Below are 20,615 nucleotides of genomic sequence, written 5' to 3'. Positions count from 1 at the left end.
AGAATTCTTGGGACGGGGCCACAGTTGGTCTCTTAAAAAAAAATATTCTGACACTTCTTAAAATGGTAAAGAAGACTTTATTCAGGACTATGGTTATAGGCGTCAAGAGTATCACAATATGGGAGAGAGATCAGGCTCAACTCAATGCAACAAGAACAAGTGGGGATTTATAGCAAGGAGAGGTTGGAGGAGGATTTTGGTGAAGGCAGGCCTAGGACTTATGCATCAAACGTGGAAGTGGGGGATGAGGAATCTGATCTGATAGCCAGGGTGGGGGTTCTCTTTAAATTGATTTGACAGAATTGCTAAAACAGGGCTATATATATAGGCCCAAAGAAGAAGGAGAGCCAAGGTAGAGGGCCTAGTCAAGAAGAGGGCTCAGAAAAGTCTGACTAAAGGTTGGTCAAGGAGAGAGTCTCTGTCAGATCCTATTGCTTGAATTAAATGTCAGGGTTCAGGTACTGGATTTGAACCCATGAGAGAGACCATTCAATGAAGTGTAGAGTGGATTGCAGAAAAATAAGTTTGCCTGTTCGTGCAGACTTCTGTGGAAGGGTTGGCATATGGATGATCAGAGTAGCTCTGAGGGGTGGGACCTTGAAAGCTTCCTTGATGCTGCACTGTCAGATTGATTTATTTAAATTTATTTTACATTTTATTTAATAAACTTAAATAATGTTCAAGTCCCAAGTTCTGTTCTAAACCCTTTGCAAATATTAATTTACTTAATCCTCAAAACAACTCTTAGGTGGTTATGCCTTTGCTACTCACTTTTTACACATGAAGAAACAAAGTCCCAGAGGAGTTCAGTAATTCACCCAAGGTCATGTAGCCAGTAAGTGACGGGACTTGGATTTCAGCCCTGGCAGCCTGGCTCCAGAGTCTGCATTCTTAGTCACTCTGTGAGGTTGCATCCCAGGCTTTTGTGTCCCAAGGATTTAGTTCTCATTGTTCTGGTCTTTTCTTTATTCTCCCCAGGAATAAACAAGAATTACTCTTCGGGACTTAGTCACACTCTGGACTTTGTTCAGACCGAAGTCAAGATTGAAGAGTCCATTTAGCTTGAGGTCTCCTGTAAATCACAAAATTATTTATAAACAACTTTCAGGTAGACTTTCTTTTAGGAGATCAAAACCAGCAGTTTATTGGTAAAAACATTTTCTCGTGCTCCACTGTCTATATAGAATAACATCAGCGACCCTGTCTAATCAAAGGTTGGCTGCTTTTTCCTTTTTTCCCCACTAGCAACCTCAAAAACATTCCTTTTTATTTATTTTTTATGCTTCATTTATAGGGAATGAATGGTAATTCCTTGATAAAGGCTTTGGGAAGTTGGCTTCCAGATAATAAGACTGGCACCAACTCTTTCTTAAAAGGACAGAGCCCCTTGAGCAGAACAGATCCAGTTCCTAAAATATTTCTTTAGTGGTCTCTTTAAATTCTGCTTATATTTGTCAAACTGGTGTTTTAAAGGCTCTGGCTAATGTAGTATTAACATCAAAGGTATATAATATTACATGTGGAAACTCAAGTATTCCGTGATACCTTTAACTCATAACTTTTAACTTTTAATTGCAGATCTGTCAATGGCAGTACAGAAATTTTCCCAGTCACTGCAAGATTTCCAGTTTGAATGTATTGGTGATGCTGAAACAGATGATGAAATTAGTATCGGTGAGTACCACAGTTCTTCACTATTCTAAATAATAATTTTAAAAGTCCTGATTCCAATACTGATTTCATTGAAATCAAAATAAATTCATGCACCCAAGTATTAAACATGTAAAATATTCAGACTTTGATAATAAGTATAGTGTGATTTTTGGTTACTGTGGAAGAGAGTATTATAAATTGTTTTGAAATTGAGCTCTGTGGTTTCTTCGTAAGGAAATTACTTAATCATTCTAAAATTCAGCTCAGGGCTTTGAGAAGATGTAGATAACAGTGTTTGTCTGTCTCGAAGTTATTCATTCAAGCTAGTAGATATTGGGCATCTGTTATTAAATATGCAGCGTACTGGTTTAAAGAATTCTTTTTTTTAACTTAATACTGATTTCTTTTTTAACATGAGTATTTGTTTACAAAGGAAAAAAATCAGTCATGACGTATGAAACCAGTATTATTGTAGGACACAGAACATTCGGGGACCAGGAGACTTGAGCTCTAATCAGACTTTGCCACAGTAATTTAGCAGTCTGATCCTAGGGAAGGAAGGCATGCCTCTTCCTCAATCACATGGTTTCATTTTCCATAATGCGAATAGGTTGGGTTATGTGATCTCTGAAGCTTTATCTGTATCTGAGGTTTGACTCTTTAGAGATCAGATTTATGTAGCATTCTTCCACGTTTTAAAAATCTCTGCTTGCCAGTTTGTAGACGTGGAGTCCATTTGTAGGCTGGATTAGAGACATGCCATATAATCAGAAGACTATAAAATATGAGTACATATTTTAGAGAATAATAGTAAGTGTACTCACTTTTTTGGGTATAAAAATAGAATATTACAGGTATCTAGAACAGTGACTCTCAAACTTTAATGTGCATGTGAAACACCTGAGGATCTTATTTAATGCAAATTCTGATTCAGAAGATCTCGGTGCAATTCTGCATTTCCACCAGACTCTTGAAAGTGATGTCGACTCTGCTGGCCCTTGAACCACACTTTGAGTAGCAGATATGTGATCTCTGATGTGTCCCTTCACAATCACTTTCCTCTCCTTCTTCTGCCATTTAGTCTATAGTTTTCTGTTATATGCATTTTTAAGCAATATATTTTTATTATTTTTGAAAACTGAAGTAGCAAGTGCAAACCTAGCTGCACAAGGTAAAAGCAATATTATCTCCATGGAGGAAAGGCTCTGAGGAGAAGATAACCTGAATGAATTTCTGATTGATTGTGTATGGCATTATTTAGTTTGCTTAAATTCATGAAAGTTTCTCCTGGAGAAATCATTGGGCAGAGTGCGGAGTCCTTAGACAAGCCACTTCTGCATAGGGGATTTGCGTTATGCATGTGCATCGTTACAAGTCCTGAGGAGCTGTGCCAGGTGCTCACCTGATTAGCTTGCTCCTTTAGGGGTGGTAGTTACTCTGAAGTGGGTGTGGAGGTGGCTGTTCTCTTGGGATCGTGAGTGGCTCCTGCTTTCAGTCCTGCGATGAAAGGTGGCTGAGCCATGTCTGTCCCTGACTAAGGAGTAGTTAGGGAGTCACTGGGAAGAAAGGAGAGGATTGCCACAGGGCCCTCAAGCAGCATGGCTTCTTTCTCTTTATAGGATGAAAAGGAAAAGGCAACAGCAGTGATCATGCACCACCGACATTTGGAACAATAATTGTCATTTCGTGTGCCACTTCTTGACATTTGTCATAAATGTCTAGCCCCCAACATAGCCTTTGTAACACATACCTAGCCAGACAAAAGCCTAGATTATATTACTAAAATATTAATATATTAGCATTATTATTTAGAAAAAGGACACCCACATACTCACATAACTGCAGTTATTTTGATTTAGTAATGAGACCTGTAAATTCCCAAAAGGCAGAGGTCAGATCTTTTTTTAAAAACCATTTTAGCTTTTGTGCCTGATCCAGGGTCTGACTTATGGTAGACCCTCAGTTGTTGAATAAATGACAGTTTTCCTTATTAACTTTTTTTCACTTACATATATATATACATATATATATTTCTAATAAGATTATATACGTGTGCATATAACTTTTTTCTTTGTAAAGAGGATTATAGAAAATGTTAATGAGTTTTCATAAATATTATATTTTTTAATAATTTTGTCAGATTCATATATACAAATTTACTAAATAATCTTTATAGTATATTCGGGTTGCTTTTAGTTGGTTTTTTACTTGTTATTAACAGTAAACATTTCTGCATATTTCTCTTAATTTCCATTATGATTCTTACTTAAAATACCTTCTCGAAGTCACAGGTAGTAATGGCAGATGTAGAGTTTTTTAATTAATATGCTATATGGCATTCCAGGCAGATGTCTGGTGATTTTCTGAGCTTGATATCTCAACATTGGTCTCTTTGTCTGTTTCCACTTAGGTGAAGTGGGTGTTGCTGTGGTTCTTATAAATTTGATTTGAAAGGTGTGAATTGATCAGTAGGTGAAGGCTTATATGCAATGAATATTAAATTCTAATGCTTAGAGGGCTTTGAGAAGTTAGATCAAGATGAATACTATATAGGGGTAGGTGTAATATTGTTTGCTACTTTTAAATCAGGAGACTCGCTTAGCTCCTGTTACTGGAAAGCTGACTTAAACAGCAATGCTTTGTTAGGAAAACCTAACTTAGAGTAAAAAGATTTATAAACAAATTATTTCTAAAACAACTAAGATATAGATATCTTACTATCTAACATTTTTATCCTTTTCCTGAGACCCAAGCACAGTCTAAACAGTTTAAAATAACTATGTAATAAAACAGTAGGAGACTTTGAATAATCATCCCCAACATGGAGGGCTTACAAGGATATCGCAAGCTGTTGTACAGAGCACAGCGTCCCTGAGACTAAAGGGTAAGGCTGACATGGAAGGAGGGCAAGACCAACCTTACCCACCTTCTCACCTTTAGTTCTGCATGAGAAGGTACAAAGTTTCAGTCATCTTTAAATAGCTTGTTGAAGCCCCAGTTGCAGCTTCTGTATTCCTCTGATTTAATAAGAGGAATGAAGTAGGGACAGCTGTGACCCTGAGCTTTGAGTAATAGCCACAATCTTCTCAGCCAGAGTAGTAGTCTTGAGACTTCACCAGTGTCACCACTAAAAACGGTGACCTACCAGACAGAACTCATCTTTTGTAAGCAAGCTATGTCAGTGCAAAATAACTCAAAAAGTCAAGACATTTGCAGACTTTCTGTAAGTTATTGGTGGGAATGGGTTGGAAGCCAGTAGGAAGATGAATAAGATGTCTACTTTCAATGTGCTTACAGTGGAATAGGGTGAAAAACAGATTCTGAGCAAAGGAAAGGAAGGTGCGATTACACTATCAACATGATTACCTAATTAGTGGAAGCTGTTCCAGGAGCTTTTCAGACACGTAGGCCTGTAAGTTGGCCCCACTCTTCAGCTGTCCCCTTCTGCTCCCACCTTTTTGGCCTTGCGCGTGCTGACTTTTTGGTTGGTTTTTGGAACCGGTGAGACGTTGCTGGCTTGGAAGGAAGCAAAATGAGAATAATTGTCTGGGACGCGGTGAGGCATTCCTGTGGCTCGGGGAGCAGTTTGGTTGTTTCCAGAAATAAAGTCCCAAGCAGAGCAGCATACCGTACTCTCCCTTTAGCATGCTTTTGTCCTTTCAAGAGCAGCAAGGTGTCATTACCTCTTCCTTTTCGAAGAATGTATGAGCTGCAGGTAAGCTTTAATGGCTTCCTTTTATCTGCCCACTGCAGCACTGGCCTAGTGGGAAGCAGCTTGTCAAGTCCATCCAATTTAACTTCTAACAGTTGCTCTAATTGGCCACTTTTTATACTGCTTCAGTTTTTTAAACTGAGTAAAGACATGGAGTTAGGAGTAAGTTAGGAGTTGTGTGGCTTGGACACTTGGGAAGATTCAGTCTTTCTCCAATAATTATATGGGTAGACTAGATACAAAATGTACCATCATTTAACTGTAATCGCACAGTAATATGTATGTAAATGCAAAAAGCCAATATCTACTGAATCAGCTGTGGTGCATGCACACGCATGGGAATCAATAATTTTCAAAGTGAGTCATGCGCCTAGACTTAAAATCTTACTAGTAGGAAATAAAAGGCTGTGGCCACCCAAAATAAAATACTGTTCCTTTGAAAACAGTTTATAGTGGTTTATTTAAATAGAACCTCAAAGATATTTTTGTGGATCTGCCATGAAATGGGTTGTTTTGCTAGGTTAATTTAGCACATGGGAGTGTAGAATAATAAAAGGCTGTAAACCATAGTGTGTCACATTCAGAAATTATGTCCAGACCAAAGCTGGGGCATGCAAATTACTGTGTTTTGTTCCTGTATTTAGTGTCTATAATTCGAAATCACCAAGTCTTAATTCTAGATTTAAAAAAAATCATATATTTTAATCAAGGTGAACTAGTGCCGATAAAAATATTAGTCATTGATAAGAGGCAAAGCTTGTTCATTCTATGTAATTTTGGAAACCACTGGAAAGTCCAGTTGCAGTTGTACATAAACAGTTTCTGTGATGGACTATGTTAACTCTCAGGATAGTCTGGGACAATGTGAACCTTGCACTCAAGAGATTAAACATTTACTAACAAGGAGAGTCAGTTTGCTAGTAAATATTTTAGGTGAGGACTTCATTCCTTTAGACATACCTAAACAGAAAATTCCTGTGGTAGAGACAGACAACACACAGCCATTTGTCAGCTAAGGTTATGGCTCCAATGCTGAGGGGAGAAATGAGGCCATCAATTAGGTCATTCAGATCAAAATATGTTTCATAATAATTGCCCAGATGTTTTTGATATAACTAATGTATTCCTGTTCAAGTATTTACTCTGTTTGAATGTAGATATGCAGATATAGCAATATTGATGGTTAGTACTTAATAGTTCTTTAAATGAAGAGCATGTTACATCTTAAACATTTTTATGTGGAAATCTGTGTACAACTATATGTGTACAGACTGATAGATGCTAAGTCGTACCCAGTCCAAGTTTTGAATACTGTGTTGTCTAGAGTGTGCCCTACATTTTGAATTCTTTTCTGTCTGTCTTTAAGAGAATATGTTGATAGGTGAGACTACAGGAAACAAATTTAAAATAGTCCCATTTCAAGTCGCAGGGAATTTGTATCTCCTAAGCAAGCAGTTATTTGCCCAGGTGCAAATATATGTTGTTCGATTATCTCTCAGGAGCTGGGTGCGTATTAGTGTGATACAGTGGTAAAGTGACTTAACCCTGAATCTGAAATCATCTCAATAGGTAGATAGAAGCCTGAGAGTAATCACTGATGCCTGTTCAGAGGGCATGAGGTAGAAGAAAGTTTTAAGGGAGTGGTTGGAAAAAGTTCCTTTATTTTTCTTGTTAGAGATTTTACATAATGAGGGAAAGTGCATAAATCTTTTGCCAAATAAATCCATTCACTTTTAGGATACATCTGTCAGGTCTAATGGAAAGGTATTATTTGGTCCAGTTTTCCAAGTGATAAATTAGGAATATCATTTAGCATGGGAGGCATGGCAAACAGCTTGCTTTGTGTATTTTGACCTGATTCCTATTATAGTCTAAACACACTTTGAGAGATGGTAACCTGTATTTCAGGCAAAAAAAAGGGGGGGGAGGGGCATGTATTTATAAACCCAGGAAATACACTGAAAAGATCATAAATGATTTTAGCTAAAAGAGAACCCATTTTCTTAACTTAAACTAACAAAATTCAACTATCAACTATTAAGTTTTAAAATTATTTAATATTTCTGTAAAGATTTTTTTCTGAATTTGCTTATGAGCTACAAACACCCAGATTAGTAGAGATTTCTAATAATTGTCTAATGATATTGTGATGCATAAATGTGGAGTGTAGCCATGAAATTCTTCTTGAGCGTTTCTTAGGAAAAAGTTTGCAAACCAGAAACAATACCATTACCAACCACAAGTGAAGTCTTGGAAAAGAGACCTGCGATTTTTATTAAATTCTACGAAACAAATTACCTTCTCCTTTGCTGAACCAAAAGAAAATCTATTAGTTATTATAGACCATCATTACAACCCACTTAAATGTGGTTATATAAATCAGGAAATCCTCTATTAAAATAGAACCTTTCCAAATGCCTAAATTGTTTATACAAATAACATTTTCTTTTGAACTCTGTAGAGGATGCATATTTTACTTTTTAATGACTCTCAGACAATTGAATTATTGTTTTCCATTTTTTTAACCACCCTTATTTTTGCACCCACACGGAAACCACCCACAATTAAGGATCAGAACAGCTGGAAAAGTTGCACATTTCAGGTGGAGTTCCTCTCTTTGAAAAAAACATGCCACTTATGAGATCTTTTCATCATATTAGCTTTGTTTTTCAGAGAACATAAGCTGATTTAGTTTGAGATTCAAAGGCTTAGGTTTTTTTTTTTAATTTCAGGCTCTGAAAAACAATTTGAAACATGTCACAAGTCACATGTCTCAAAAAATTGTCTTAATTTATTAATATACAATAATCTCCTGAAACCCCTTTATTTCTTTTGTGATTTGTTGTGCCAGACAAAAAGTAGTTCGGTCTTTTTCACAGAGAATGCAGTCACTTATCTCCTCCAGCAAATTTTGTGCTTTTTGAGGTTAGAAAATTTTACTCACGTTTTTATTTCTGCGTAGTACTTTAGAGCTTTATTGTAGCAGAGGCTTAGTAAATATTTGTTGCACAAATAGTCCCTCTGCAAAATCTAGTAAATTTTTATGTAGAAACAAATCACCTTAAGGTACATAAGCAGAATTGGGGTCATATGTTAAAATATAAAATAAAATACATATGTATTTGGATATGTCTAGCAAGATTCTTTTCAATACGGCAATAGACTAAATTTTGAGAGGGAAATAATTTATATAATTACATACAAACATTCAAACACATACACACGGGTAGATAACTTTTCATGTAGTTGAGAATCATTTAGAACAAACTTCTTAACATTTGTAAATATTTCAAATCAGAGCTAAAGATTTTTCTGTCTTTTAATTTATTTAGTTTTCACTGACTACCTGTTAGATGACAAGCACTGTGCCACTCCCTGGGGACCTGGTGGTACAAAGAGTAGTTAAAGCCTTTGCCTTTACAGAGTGTACATACTAAAGGATAAGATGGTAGCAATGTTCTTCTTTTAGAATAATGTAAACTAAAGAAGGCTTATTTCAAGGTGAGTGGATAGAGAATGAAGGAGAACTTTTTTTCTGTAGTTAGTGACTTATGATGGCTCAAAAATCCCAACAAAATGATTAGACAGTGAAATAAATGCTGTGATCCAGAATAACCTGGGATGCAGGAAAGTACAGTGATCCTCATTATTCACAAATTCTGCATTTGTGAATTTGCCTACTCTGCAATTTATTGATATCCACAAAATCAGTGCACCTAGTGTTTTTGTGGTCTTTCATAGGTGAAAAAGTTGAGTTGCCTAACTCAGCAGAAGACCTACTGTTGGAAGGGTGATGCAATGAGACAGCCGTGACTTATTAAAGACTGATATGAGTGTCATTTGCTCTTCTAAAAGAGCAGTAGGCTAAAGTGTTAACAAAATTTAACTGAATAAGTTTAAAAATCTTACTGGGTTTATTCAGTGATTCCTTAATCGGATAGCCTCTAATCTAGCAGATAGCACTGAAGAGCTACACAAAGTGAGCAGGGTCAGGAAGTTATACTGGGTGTTAGTTGATTGGTTAAAGCAGGGATACTGACCTCACATAGAGCAAAGGGAGGTTCTGGAGCTGGGTTAGGTAACTTGTGCTGAGCAAGCAACCAAGAGGTGATAGATTGACCTAGGCCTGCCTTTTTTGGGAGAGCCAGCGTAGAAACTTAAGTTTTGGTTTGCTGATTTGGGGTTTAGCAGGAGTGTCTCCATCTTGAGTGTAACCTGGTTATTTTCACAAGCAGAAGGACCAGAGATTAGAGTCAGGAACTTGCTATTGTTAGCATTCTTCCACTCTTTTTAAAGCTGTCTATGCCTGCATTTCCTGTTATTAAAATTTATTTATTCTATAGGTACTTCAGTACCAACCAGGACTAAGGTACCATCAATGGCTTAAGTGATTTATATTTACATTTTCTTTGGGTAACTAACATTAACCCACCACTTTCAGTTAAATCACAGTTGTGTTGAAGGCTGCAAAAGCAAGGTTTGTTCTACTAAGAGAACACATTCAAGATAGACTCAGAAATGTTGGTGTGGTTTCTTAGAATGCTAAGCTGAGTATCTTAAGAGTAGAAAGAGACCTTGGAGAACATGGAAGCTAACTGTCATTTTGCTTTAGATACAGATAAATCACACCAGTGTTAGAAACTTGATCACTAGCTTTCTAGGTTATGAACTTTGAGTTTATCTGTTCATTTATTCAGTAAAACTTTATCAAGTAGCTATGATTTGTCAGCTACTTTTGGATACTGAAGACTCATTAGTATGCAAAGTAGGGAAAAAAAAAAACACCCACCCCAATGTGTTTGCATTTGTCAAAGGAGTTTGATGTTGAAATACTTAAGTTTATTATGTTAAATTAGGTTGTGATAAGTGTTTAGATACAAAAAGAAGGGAGACTATTTTAAATTTTTCTTTAGTATTTTTATGTACTGGTATCTAATTTTAAGACAGAGGTATTACTGCAAACTGCTTATGAACTGAACTTTGTTTTATCCTCTATTCCCTTTGTAATCAATCATTTACATTACCATGTAAACTGACTCTATTTCTGGCTTGAAACTATTTGATGCAAAAGCCATAAAGGTAGTTAATACTTCTTAAACCTGCTGGCTGTAACTGCACTGGATTTTTTTTTTTTTTTTTTTTGAAGCATGTAGAATGTTGAAGCATTTCTCCAATTCTGCATTTGACCACTGCATTCTTCTTCTCTAGACCATTAGACTTCTTCCCTTGCTTGGGCATGTTTACTCTAACTATGTGCTTGAACATTCATTATCTTGATTTGTGCAATATTGAAGAAAACTAAGATTTAATATCCCCTTAGTTGGAGTACAAGGATTGAGCGCCAGAGAATAATTATAAAAGGCTTTGCTATATAATCTAAAGTTTATTTCGCATGCTCTCAAGAGACACTTGAGGCTTTTGATTGAAGTTGCCCTTTAGGAGGTTTATTCTGGCATCAGTATATGTGATGAATTATAGCATAAGAGTCTCTGCCAGTTCAGAATGAGTCAAAGATTGCCTTCATCACCAAATCTTTTATGAACCAAGAAAACATTTCTAAGTGTGAATGAAATAATAAAAATGAAGTTTCAATTTTGATACAAAATGTTTGGACCAGAAAAGCAATTGTCCTGGAGACTATCTGTAATGAGTCAGGAGACAGGACATGGGCACCCAGAGATTGATGGCAAACTCATTGGCAAAAGGCAAGGACGAGTGTATGATGAATGAAGAGAGACTTGGTGGTGGGTGGGAGGAACAGAATATAGAAAAAGTTGAAAAGACGTAAGAGTTGAATAATAGGCCTCAAAAAGAAAAACTTGCCTTGGATAGTTATCTAGGAATATGTGCCAGGGGGAGAAAAGCTAATTATGAGTAATTTCTCTGTCAGAATTCAAGATAGTTGTGGAGTCACAATTCAGAGTGCTTTGGAGAGAAGATCTTTGGGTTTATGCTTGATTCTTGGGACTCAGAGATAATGTCTTGCTTGCTCTATAATCACAAGGGCCAAGAGTACTTCTTTTGCCATTGAAAGTACAGATTAGCTTCAAGCAGAGAAGTAGAGGTGATCCTTACAGATTTTGTTAGAATACATACTGTTTCTTATTTAAATGTAGTTTGAATTATTAATTTCTTACACAAAGCATGCATCTCTCCCACCCCTACTCTCCCAAGTCAATAGTTGCCAAACCGCCTAGTATCAGAATCAATACTAGGGAACCTTAAAATTTTGATTCCTGGACCTGAACTAGGGTGGAATCCTCTGGGTTGAGACTGTAGGAGCCTTTAGTTTTATGGAGATTCTTGGTGTCTGATGCAGCCTGTGGGAAACCACTACTCTGAACAATATAGTTGTGGTTTCTACTGAGGGAGGTACAACTGGGGAGGGTACTAACTAACACAGGGAAAACAGTCTGTTCCAGAAGTGTGCTTTTTTGATCACCAGATCCCTGATGCCCAGTGTTTCACCAAACCTGGAGCCACTAAAGCTGTAGAAGCCACATGTTTGTAGAGAAATCTGGTCATTTATTGACACATTGTTTTTTACAGTCTGAAAAAAGGTTTCGGTTTATGGAGAACAAATTGACATATACGCTGAGAATGAGAGACGGTGTTTGTGGGCCAGCGTAGATACTGTGCAAATTTCCCAGGGGTGAAAAAAAAAGTCAGCTTTTCAAATTGAAGTCACACGGTGTGGTTTAATTCATGCTGATATAGACTTTGGATTCTCTAGCATTCTCTACCAATAATATCTTCTGAGCGCAAAGAACCTTATGGATAATTTAGTATGTTCAGACATGAATAAAATCTTCTTGCATCCTTATTAGGATAATAAAATATAAGAAGTGAAAAAAAAAAGCTTTATGATACACTCATGGTAATACTAAGGAGAATGTGCTGCGTGTTCTAGATATAGGAAGAATGAAAATGCTGTGAGAGCACAAAGCTGGGGAAGGGACTCCTGGCTAGGGATGTTAGAAGATGCTCAAATTGAGGAGGTTATTCATACTAGGTTCTAATATAGTTAGATAAGGTATAGCTTAGGAAGTGTAGGTAAAGGAAAAATGTGTAAACGGGAAACTCTAGTAATATCTAGTAGTTTCAAACTGCCAAGTTAGCGATTAGAAATAGTAACATCTCAAGCTAAGATACTTGGAAAGGTACTTCTGGCCACATCACGGGAGCCCAAAATTGCTTGCAGTGTGGAATTTGGATTTTGTCTACCAATTTAAGGCTTTTGAGTGGGATAGTGACATAATCAAAGGTGCCTTTTAGGAATTTTATTCTGACCGTAAGTACATACAATGACTTGAGTCTCAGAAGCTGGGAAACCAATAACTAGGCTGCTGTATTAAAACAGCAGAGATGAAGCAATATCTTTACATGGATACAGAAGGGCAGAGGAAAGGGGTCAGCAGCATTTGGTGAGTGGCTGTATGGAAGGAAGGATTAAGGATTAATCTATCACTTGAGTTGCTGGGGGTGTGGGTTATGAACCCATTTACATGTTTATATGTGGCCAGAGTACTTGGAGGTGGATCAGAATTGTGAGTTAAGATTTGACACATGTTAAGTTTCCAGATGCAGATAAAATCCCTCGTAGAAATTCCCAGGAGGTAACTGGATTTGTTAAATTTAGAATAGTGAGTTGAGGCTCTGGGAATGTGCCTAGAGTAGTAGGAAAGTATATAAATTTCAGGTGAGCTAATATGGATTCGAAGTTTAGCTCTGCAAGTCATTAGCTCTGTGACCATGCTACATCTTATCTAACCTTTGCGGTTCAGTTTTGTTATTTAAAAAACAGGCAAATGGCAAGGGAAGATTTCAGTGTTTTTCTTGTGACCACCTTGTGGGGTAGTGTGAGGGTTAACAAGCTGTGTACAGAGCTGGTGCATGTATGGAATAAACCTCCTCCCCCCACCCTGTGTCTTCCTGCTTGTCTTTCTTGAAATTAGGAGGACACTGAAGTGTACAGACCTAGGGCAAGGAGAAATAGCTGGCGCGGAGAGGAGAGTGACGATGGGAATGAGAGAAGGAAAGAGAAAAATGCAGCTAGAGGTGGGAAGGGTGAGATTAGAAGCTTCACGGTGAGTTGTTAGTTTTTGAGAGGAAGAGGGCCCCTTTTCTGAAACAAGCAAGTTGAAGGGAATGAATCAAGATAGTGTTGGTCAGCGGGTCTTGAACTTCTCTCAGAGACGCAGAAGGCTAGGCCATCTGGTACCCGTGAGGGGAAGTTTGGGGCTGGGTTCTTGAGAAAGGAGAAAATTCTTTTTAGATAGCCACTGTGGGAAATAAGATTAGGAGTAAACTAGAGTTGAATGAAAGGATTGCCAGAAAGCAAAAGCCACGGGGTTAGATAGCTTGAACTCTTGGTGTCCTTGTGGGTGTGTGAATTGCAGAGGGAGAAGGTCATTGGAGGTTGTGGAAAAGAGAAGCTGGATATTGGATCTGGAAGCGGATGTTGACGTTTCATAGGGTGGTGGCAGGAGGATTGGGTGCAGAGGAGGAGTATGAATGGAGTGCTTCAATCTTTGTGGAATGTGAAGGAGTGCTCGGAGGTCAGTTCCCGATGGTAGTAAAAACGAGGTGGGGGAGGCTACTTGGTGTAAGTGGTTGTTTGTCAGCAACAAACTACTGATTGTTCATTTTAAGGCAGGATACTTGGCGCCTGATTGCCCTTGGAGCACAAACAGCTCTGCCCCTGGTTGCCTTTAAAGATGATAGGCCTGTTCTTTTCTGTAATGCAGTAGAATTGTAGGCTGGCACTATTCTCCTGTTCCCCTCCACCTGCCCCACCGCCACCCCGACACACACCCTGCCTTGGCGATACTGGTTTGCTGGAAGACAATAGACTTTGATATCAAACAATCAAAATTAAATACCTACTTCTCCACTTACTAGCTGGGAGATCATGCGGCAAGCCTCTCCCACTGATTGGTCCTCCTTTGCTCACCTGCGCAACGTGGATAATACCTACTTTAGCACCTCCTATCATTGTGTGGACATTAAATGAGATAGCATAGGTAACATCTCTACCTCTTGGTAGAGGTGCTCCAATGTGAGAGAGGTCTACACACTGGGAAAATGGTTTCTAAATTGTGGGTTGTTTTGGCTTTGGGAAACAGATCAAACACCACTAGAGCAACAGAAAAACACTAAAATAAGGCAGCATCAGAATAGCACAGTTCTTTATTTTATAACACGTATGATTGGAAAGAAAACAAAGTAAATATATGTGACAACCTGTGTAATGCAAAATTCTTATTGCCTTAACATGAAATCTCATAGTAAAAGATCTTTGCTGGAATTCAGAATTTCACTTGAAGTATTGCAATGGTGTGGTGAAGTCTGGGGAGAGACCAGCTGGAATCAAGTTTTGAAATTGTGTGAAATTCAAAGACTGTCTTTCTATATTTGTATGTATTTATCAAAATTTGGACTTATGTAAATTGTATGTATATATTATATAACATAAGCCGTGTGTGTGTGTGTGTGTGTGATGAATATACTAGAACTCTTGAAATACCTTGTAGTTTGGCAGGTTCAAGGAAACACCATTTGATATATAGTCTGGAATTCTTTATGTGTATTCATTGTGACTTTCATCTTGGAGTCATAATTCTCCATTTTAATAGAGAATCCTAACTAACCTACATCAGCAATAGGAGCTATCTTTTACAAGTGAATTTCCTGGCTTACAGAAGTTGCCTTCTTTTGAGTCCAGTTGTTATACCAGTAAGGATAGAAACCAGACTGAGTATTCAGTTAGACAAGAGTGAAAGATTGATAGTTTGGCCACAAGTTCTGAGTCTCAGCCCACATGTGCAGCATTGAGCAATGTTGGGACCTGCATTGATAAACCAGATTAAATCATAGCACAGGTTAGGGCCTGGGGTCCCATGGAATGTCAGAACCCTGGTATAGAGGGAGGCAGTAGATATAGGAGTTGGGAATTTAAAAAGAAACTGGATTACTGGCCATATCCCCTGCAAAGGGTCTGGGTCATATGGTTAGAGTATACAGAGGAACAAGAGAAAGCAGAAAGAAATTCTCTTCAGAGTCTGTATTGGCATCTGAGTACCGGACAGGCCAAATATGGCACAGCTGATGGTATTAGACAAGTGATGAAGAAATGAGGCAGTTCCCAACTCTATGCAGAGCACCTGGTTCACTTGATAAAAGTTAATTTTATGACTTTTCATTTGTAGGCTGTGCACTAATTATTTAATGCTCAATTAGTAAACTATGCTATAATATTAAATAACTTTTTATTACTAAAATGATATCTAATACACTTTTCCACCTTGGCACATCTCATAATTGCTGAAACATAATTCACCTGAATGCAGTACAAAGCCACACAAGGATGCATTGGTAGCATATAAAAGAAGAATTTAAATGCATGTTTTCAGGGACTTGTTTTCAAGATTAATCTCTCCTTTTGATTTATGTTTGACAATTAAAAATAAATCTGACCACCAGGAGGATATTGTGGAGAATCTGGTTTAGTTGCCTCAAAGGTAACTAGATTTTCGTGTGTTTTTCATGAGACCCTGGATTCCAGGGGCCTATGAAGTGTTAGAAAGATGAGTGCCTATCAGTTGTAGGGTGTACTGCCGTGATCTGCCAGTGTTTAACAGTGCCCTGTGACTTTTTTTTCTGTTGGTTTAGGAAGCAATTTATTGGCTTTTACAACTAGGCATGTGGAGCTTAAAGCCACTAATGGAGTGGAAAAATCTTATTTGATGTTGCGGTTCCCAGAAAATAATAACTAGAGTCTGTGGTTGCAAATAATGCCAGTATTGCAGACCTCATGGACAGACTGTCAGTGGAGGTGTTAATTTTTACCAAAGGTAGAATATCCGGTGGGAGAATTGATGTCAGTTTTTATATTATTCTGTCCGTTTTGCAGACATAGTATTTATTATTCAGGCATATCACAAGCTGACCATGCCTCTTGCTTTATGGGTTAAATTGTTCCTGAACCAAAACTTTCCCTTGGATACTTCAGGCAGTATGATACCTTTGATCTTTTAAATGTTCAAATTAAAACTTTCCAGTGGGGGTTCCAGGCATGAACTGCTGATGGTGACCCCTGTTAGGTCGTTGCATGCTTTGTAGTGTAGTGCTGGATGTTACTTGGCTATGCATGTGGATTCTATTCTTATTTTTCTCAATATGGCCAAATTTAGAAAGATACGACAGATTTGTCTGCTCTGGTTCATGTCTTCATTTAAGTGTTGATTGTTTATTTTATTGCCTTTCTCCTACTTTTGATGAAAAGTCAGTGTGAAAAATATTTTACGAAAGGTTGACAGAGCCTACATTTCACACTCAAATAAAAACTAAAGTGACTGTTGTGCCATCATCTGGACTTATTAAAAATATCATTTTGCATTGGTTTAGTCTGACTTTTACAGGTTTTAATGTTTTCTTTGAGATTTAACCAAGTCTAAACTCTACTGCTAACCCAGTCCTCCCCTATTTATCAGCATACCTGAATGTCATAAGTGATTTGCTCATTCTAATAAGGTGAAAAAAAAATATATTGTTGACAGAATTGTAGACTTCATGAATTTGTGATCTACGCTTTTGTTTGAGTATGTATTTATGCCATTTAGGTTTGAGGAAAGACTTGGTTGGATACAAGAGAGACCTGCTTTATCAATTTTCCCTCTATTTGTAAAATCTGTAAAGCCCAAGCTGATCAATTGTTGAAATATTTAATAGTATAATGCTTAATACTTAAGGTAGTGGAGTTATTTCACCAGTGTACATGGAATAATTGTGTTTCTCCTCTCTCATTCCTACTTCCAGACACTAAATAGATTGTCTACAATCAAAAATGGTAGGGTGTATTTAAGCCTGCTGAAAAGATTGTTAGGAAATAGGTATTTTAGATAGTTCAGGAATGTTTCAGAATTTATGATGTAGAAGCTATTATCATACTTCTCACTTTCTAGGTATAATCCAGCTGTTATCTTGCAAATGTTTATACTCTCAGGGCCTGTCATAAATGTACCTAAGTAATTGATTTCTTTTGTTCCAGAAGTGTTTTTCCAATATCACATTGTGGAGATAAAAAGGAAGCTCATAGCACTTCAATAATTTGTTGGAAAGTTAAGATTTATATATGAAACTATATTTTGGTTGCTGTCCAGTAATCTCGTGGTCCAGATGGTCAGGAAGAGGAAAGATTATTAATGGTGAACACAGCCAGGAAAGTTTCAGGCAGGTGGCAAGAATGTGGATAGCTAACATAGTTTCCCAAAGTATCTGGCTTTTTTTTTTTTCATAATATTTTATGAAGCCTAAAATAAGAGTTGGTATGTTTCTACTTATAGAGCAAACAGGCCATGAGAATGTATTGTTAAACTCATTAATTCATTTAATGTTCGTCTATTGAAAGCCCAGTGTGTATTAAGCATTGTTTTTGGAATATTGTTCTCACTAAATCAACCTCCAGTAATACCACCTAGGTAGGTATGGTCAAAATCTGTAATTGCAGGACAAGCTGTGATATTTGAAGTTAGCCTGTAACTCCAAAATCAGATAATGAGATGGTTATTTATGTAAATATTACCAAATAAAATATGTAATGTCACAAATAACTTGCTTATAAAAAAGTTTTTAGGTATTAGAAATTTGCATATAGTAAATATTTTCTGATTTTGTTTAGGCAAAGTCTTAGAAGAAATGGCTCAAGCAGTCACTGAGGCACTGTGATGGGTGCTGGTGGAGTCATTTTGTATACATTTTCCGCCCAACATCTGTTGGAGAATAGACTTTCCCCAGTCTTCATGGTCTCTTTATGGCACCTGTGGGTCCTCTCTGCCAAAGATTCTAATACTGGCTTTTCATCTCTAGAGAGCTTGGATCTCTGTCTGATTTGTGTCAGAGGTTCCTGTGACTTCGAGCGTGGGCAAGCAAGGAAGGGACAGACCATCCTTCAGCCCTTAATCCTAAAACCCAATTTACAAGATAATAACTAGAACTATTTTATTTCTGCTTTATAGGATTGTTAATTACTATTTTCTTTGTGTTACCTTGTGCTTAGTAAGCTATTAATGCAATACTTTGACATCATTATAAATAAAAAGATTAGGGAAAAATGTTAGATATGGGTTTAAAAAGTTAGTAGGCCACGGTCGTCACTAATTAATGAAATATTTAGTGTTCCTGGCTGTTTTTTGTTTTTGTTTTTTGTTTGTTTGTTTTTACAAAACAAATGACAAACATGAATATCTTCATTTGGACCAAGACTTTTATGTAACTGAGATTATACTACTTAAAAAGAAAAATCATAGTTTTTTGAAGTCATTTCCCTGAAAAATCAACCAAAGGAAAAAAGGGAACGAAGCTTGATAAATTGGGGCAGACTCAGAAAACTGCTACAAGAAGAGTAGTTTTTGTTGTGAGGAACCAGGCATGTGATTGCTTTTGCAAGTTAAAATTTTTCTCTGACATTCTCGTTATAATCAATTATTATTGTCCAGAGTCTATAATATAAATAGTATTGATAGTGGAAACAGACCAGAAAACCAAGTAAAGCAGAAAACAGTATCATTCATTAATTTTCGGACGGAGGTACAACAGCACTATGAGAACTTGAATTTCCTTGAATTTCCTTGTAATAAAAATCTGATTTGAGGCAACTCCACAATTTACTTTTAGATTAGCAGCTACCTGAGGGAAGCCTGTGGATACACACAGTCATCATTGTAAAATATTGTCTGGGACTTTTAGGGTAAGCCAGTGACTATTTTCTGGGTTGACCAAGTGGGAGGTTCTAGTATACCCCTGCTAGTCTATAATCAAGTTAATATTTTCATTTATTCCCCAAATGTTGACAGGCTTCTATGTGCTAGCTGTTTATTTAACCATTTGGGAAAATTAATGTGTGATCTATGCCCTTGTAGAACTTAGGTTAGTAGGAAAATAAACATTAATAACATGTTTGATTTTCATTCTTTATTTAAAAAGTTATAAGTATTTATTAAACTTAACAAAAACAAGCAATCTCCTATCTTACCAGTCCCTACCACTTAACTTCCCGGAAAGACCATTTTGAACTTTTAGCCATTTCTTCTATTTCTTTAAAGATCATGAATATCTTGCTACTTCTTGATTTTCCTTTTCAGTTTTAGATATCATCTTTTTACTTCATACTACTGTCATGCTATGTCTTGAGTTCATACCACTTACATGTTCCTTTACACTGTTCTCTCAATAGTAAAAGCTTAATTTTGCTAAAATCAATTTTTAATGTTTATATTACAGTGGCTTTGTACACTTTACTCAGCTATTTCATTAATTTTGATTGTGTTGCTTGTATATAACATTGTTTTCCCAGAGGTGAACAATTGCCTTTGAATTTTCTTTTTAAAAAGGAGTATAAATATCTTCTCTCTACACTGACACATCAGGGTATTGATCAACTCTATTTTCCTTTCTCCGGGGACATTTCCTGGAGCCACTCACCTATGGCTCCGGTCTGGACAAGATCCTCTCTGGGCCTTTTGCACAGTTGTTGTCCTGGAATAGATACGTGAGCTGTCTTGAGAATTTCATTTGCTTCTTTTCTATATTGGACCATCTATTTCTAGATTCCATATTTTCTCTTCATTTAGTCCCATGTTTTGTTATTGTGTGTAATCCAACAGCTTCTAATCTAAAACAAAAACAAAAAACAAAAAACAAAAAAACGAAGTTGAGAGTTTGTTTTTTTTTTTTTTAATTAAAAAGTTTGGGAGGAATTGAGTTAGAAATCTGGGGTTAAAGTATTTCTTATCAGATTTTTAACTACTCTTTCATTTATACCTCTTGTGTTCTCACCTTTAGGAGTACCTGCTGCCTCTATTTCCTGTAGCCCAAAGTGATTTATCTCTAGGCTTCTTTCTCTTTAGGCATGTTTACATTGCCTTCCATCATCCAAAGTTTTGTTGACATTTTCTTCAAGCTCACCCACAGAGATCTTCAGTGATAGTAGGTAGCCTCCAGAATGATGATGGAATACTTTATCAAAAACACAAAGATATAATATGCTGTTACACACTCCAGTTAAAGTCTATGTATTTGTAAAATGTTTTTCTGTTCAACTTCCTGTTGTCAAAACTGGGTTGTATTGTAGTATTGATAATTATTTTTGCAGAAGTTAAAACTTCTTAAAAAATTATCCTTACTCTGAGGCCATTAATGTGTTTATCAGATTAATCTAAATCTCCCAGGAAATCTTTTGATTTCTGTTTTG

At 36.8% G+C, this 20,615-nt stretch overlaps 1 protein-coding gene across 1 annotated transcript in view; it reads left to right on the top strand.

Moving 5' to 3' along the window:
- ARHGAP42 (Rho GTPase activating protein 42) overlaps positions 1-20,615 on the top strand; it is a 223,325-nt gene that overhangs the window by 57,278 nt on the left and 145,432 nt on the right. The window contains exon 2 of the mRNA XM_016134018.2: positions 1,579-1,674. Coding sequence (XP_015989504.1) covers positions 1,579-1,674 — 96 coding nt within the window. The remainder of the gene's footprint in view (positions 1-1,578; positions 1,675-20,615) is intronic.

Source organism: Rousettus aegyptiacus, unplaced genomic scaffold (genome assembly GCF_014176215.1).
Source record: "Rousettus aegyptiacus isolate mRouAeg1 unplaced genomic scaffold, mRouAeg1.p scaffold_m13_p_5, whole genome shotgun sequence".
NCBI classification, from domain to species: domain Eukaryota; kingdom Metazoa; phylum Chordata; class Mammalia; order Chiroptera; family Pteropodidae; genus Rousettus; species Rousettus aegyptiacus.
This window is presented reverse-complemented; position numbering and strand designations above follow the sequence as displayed.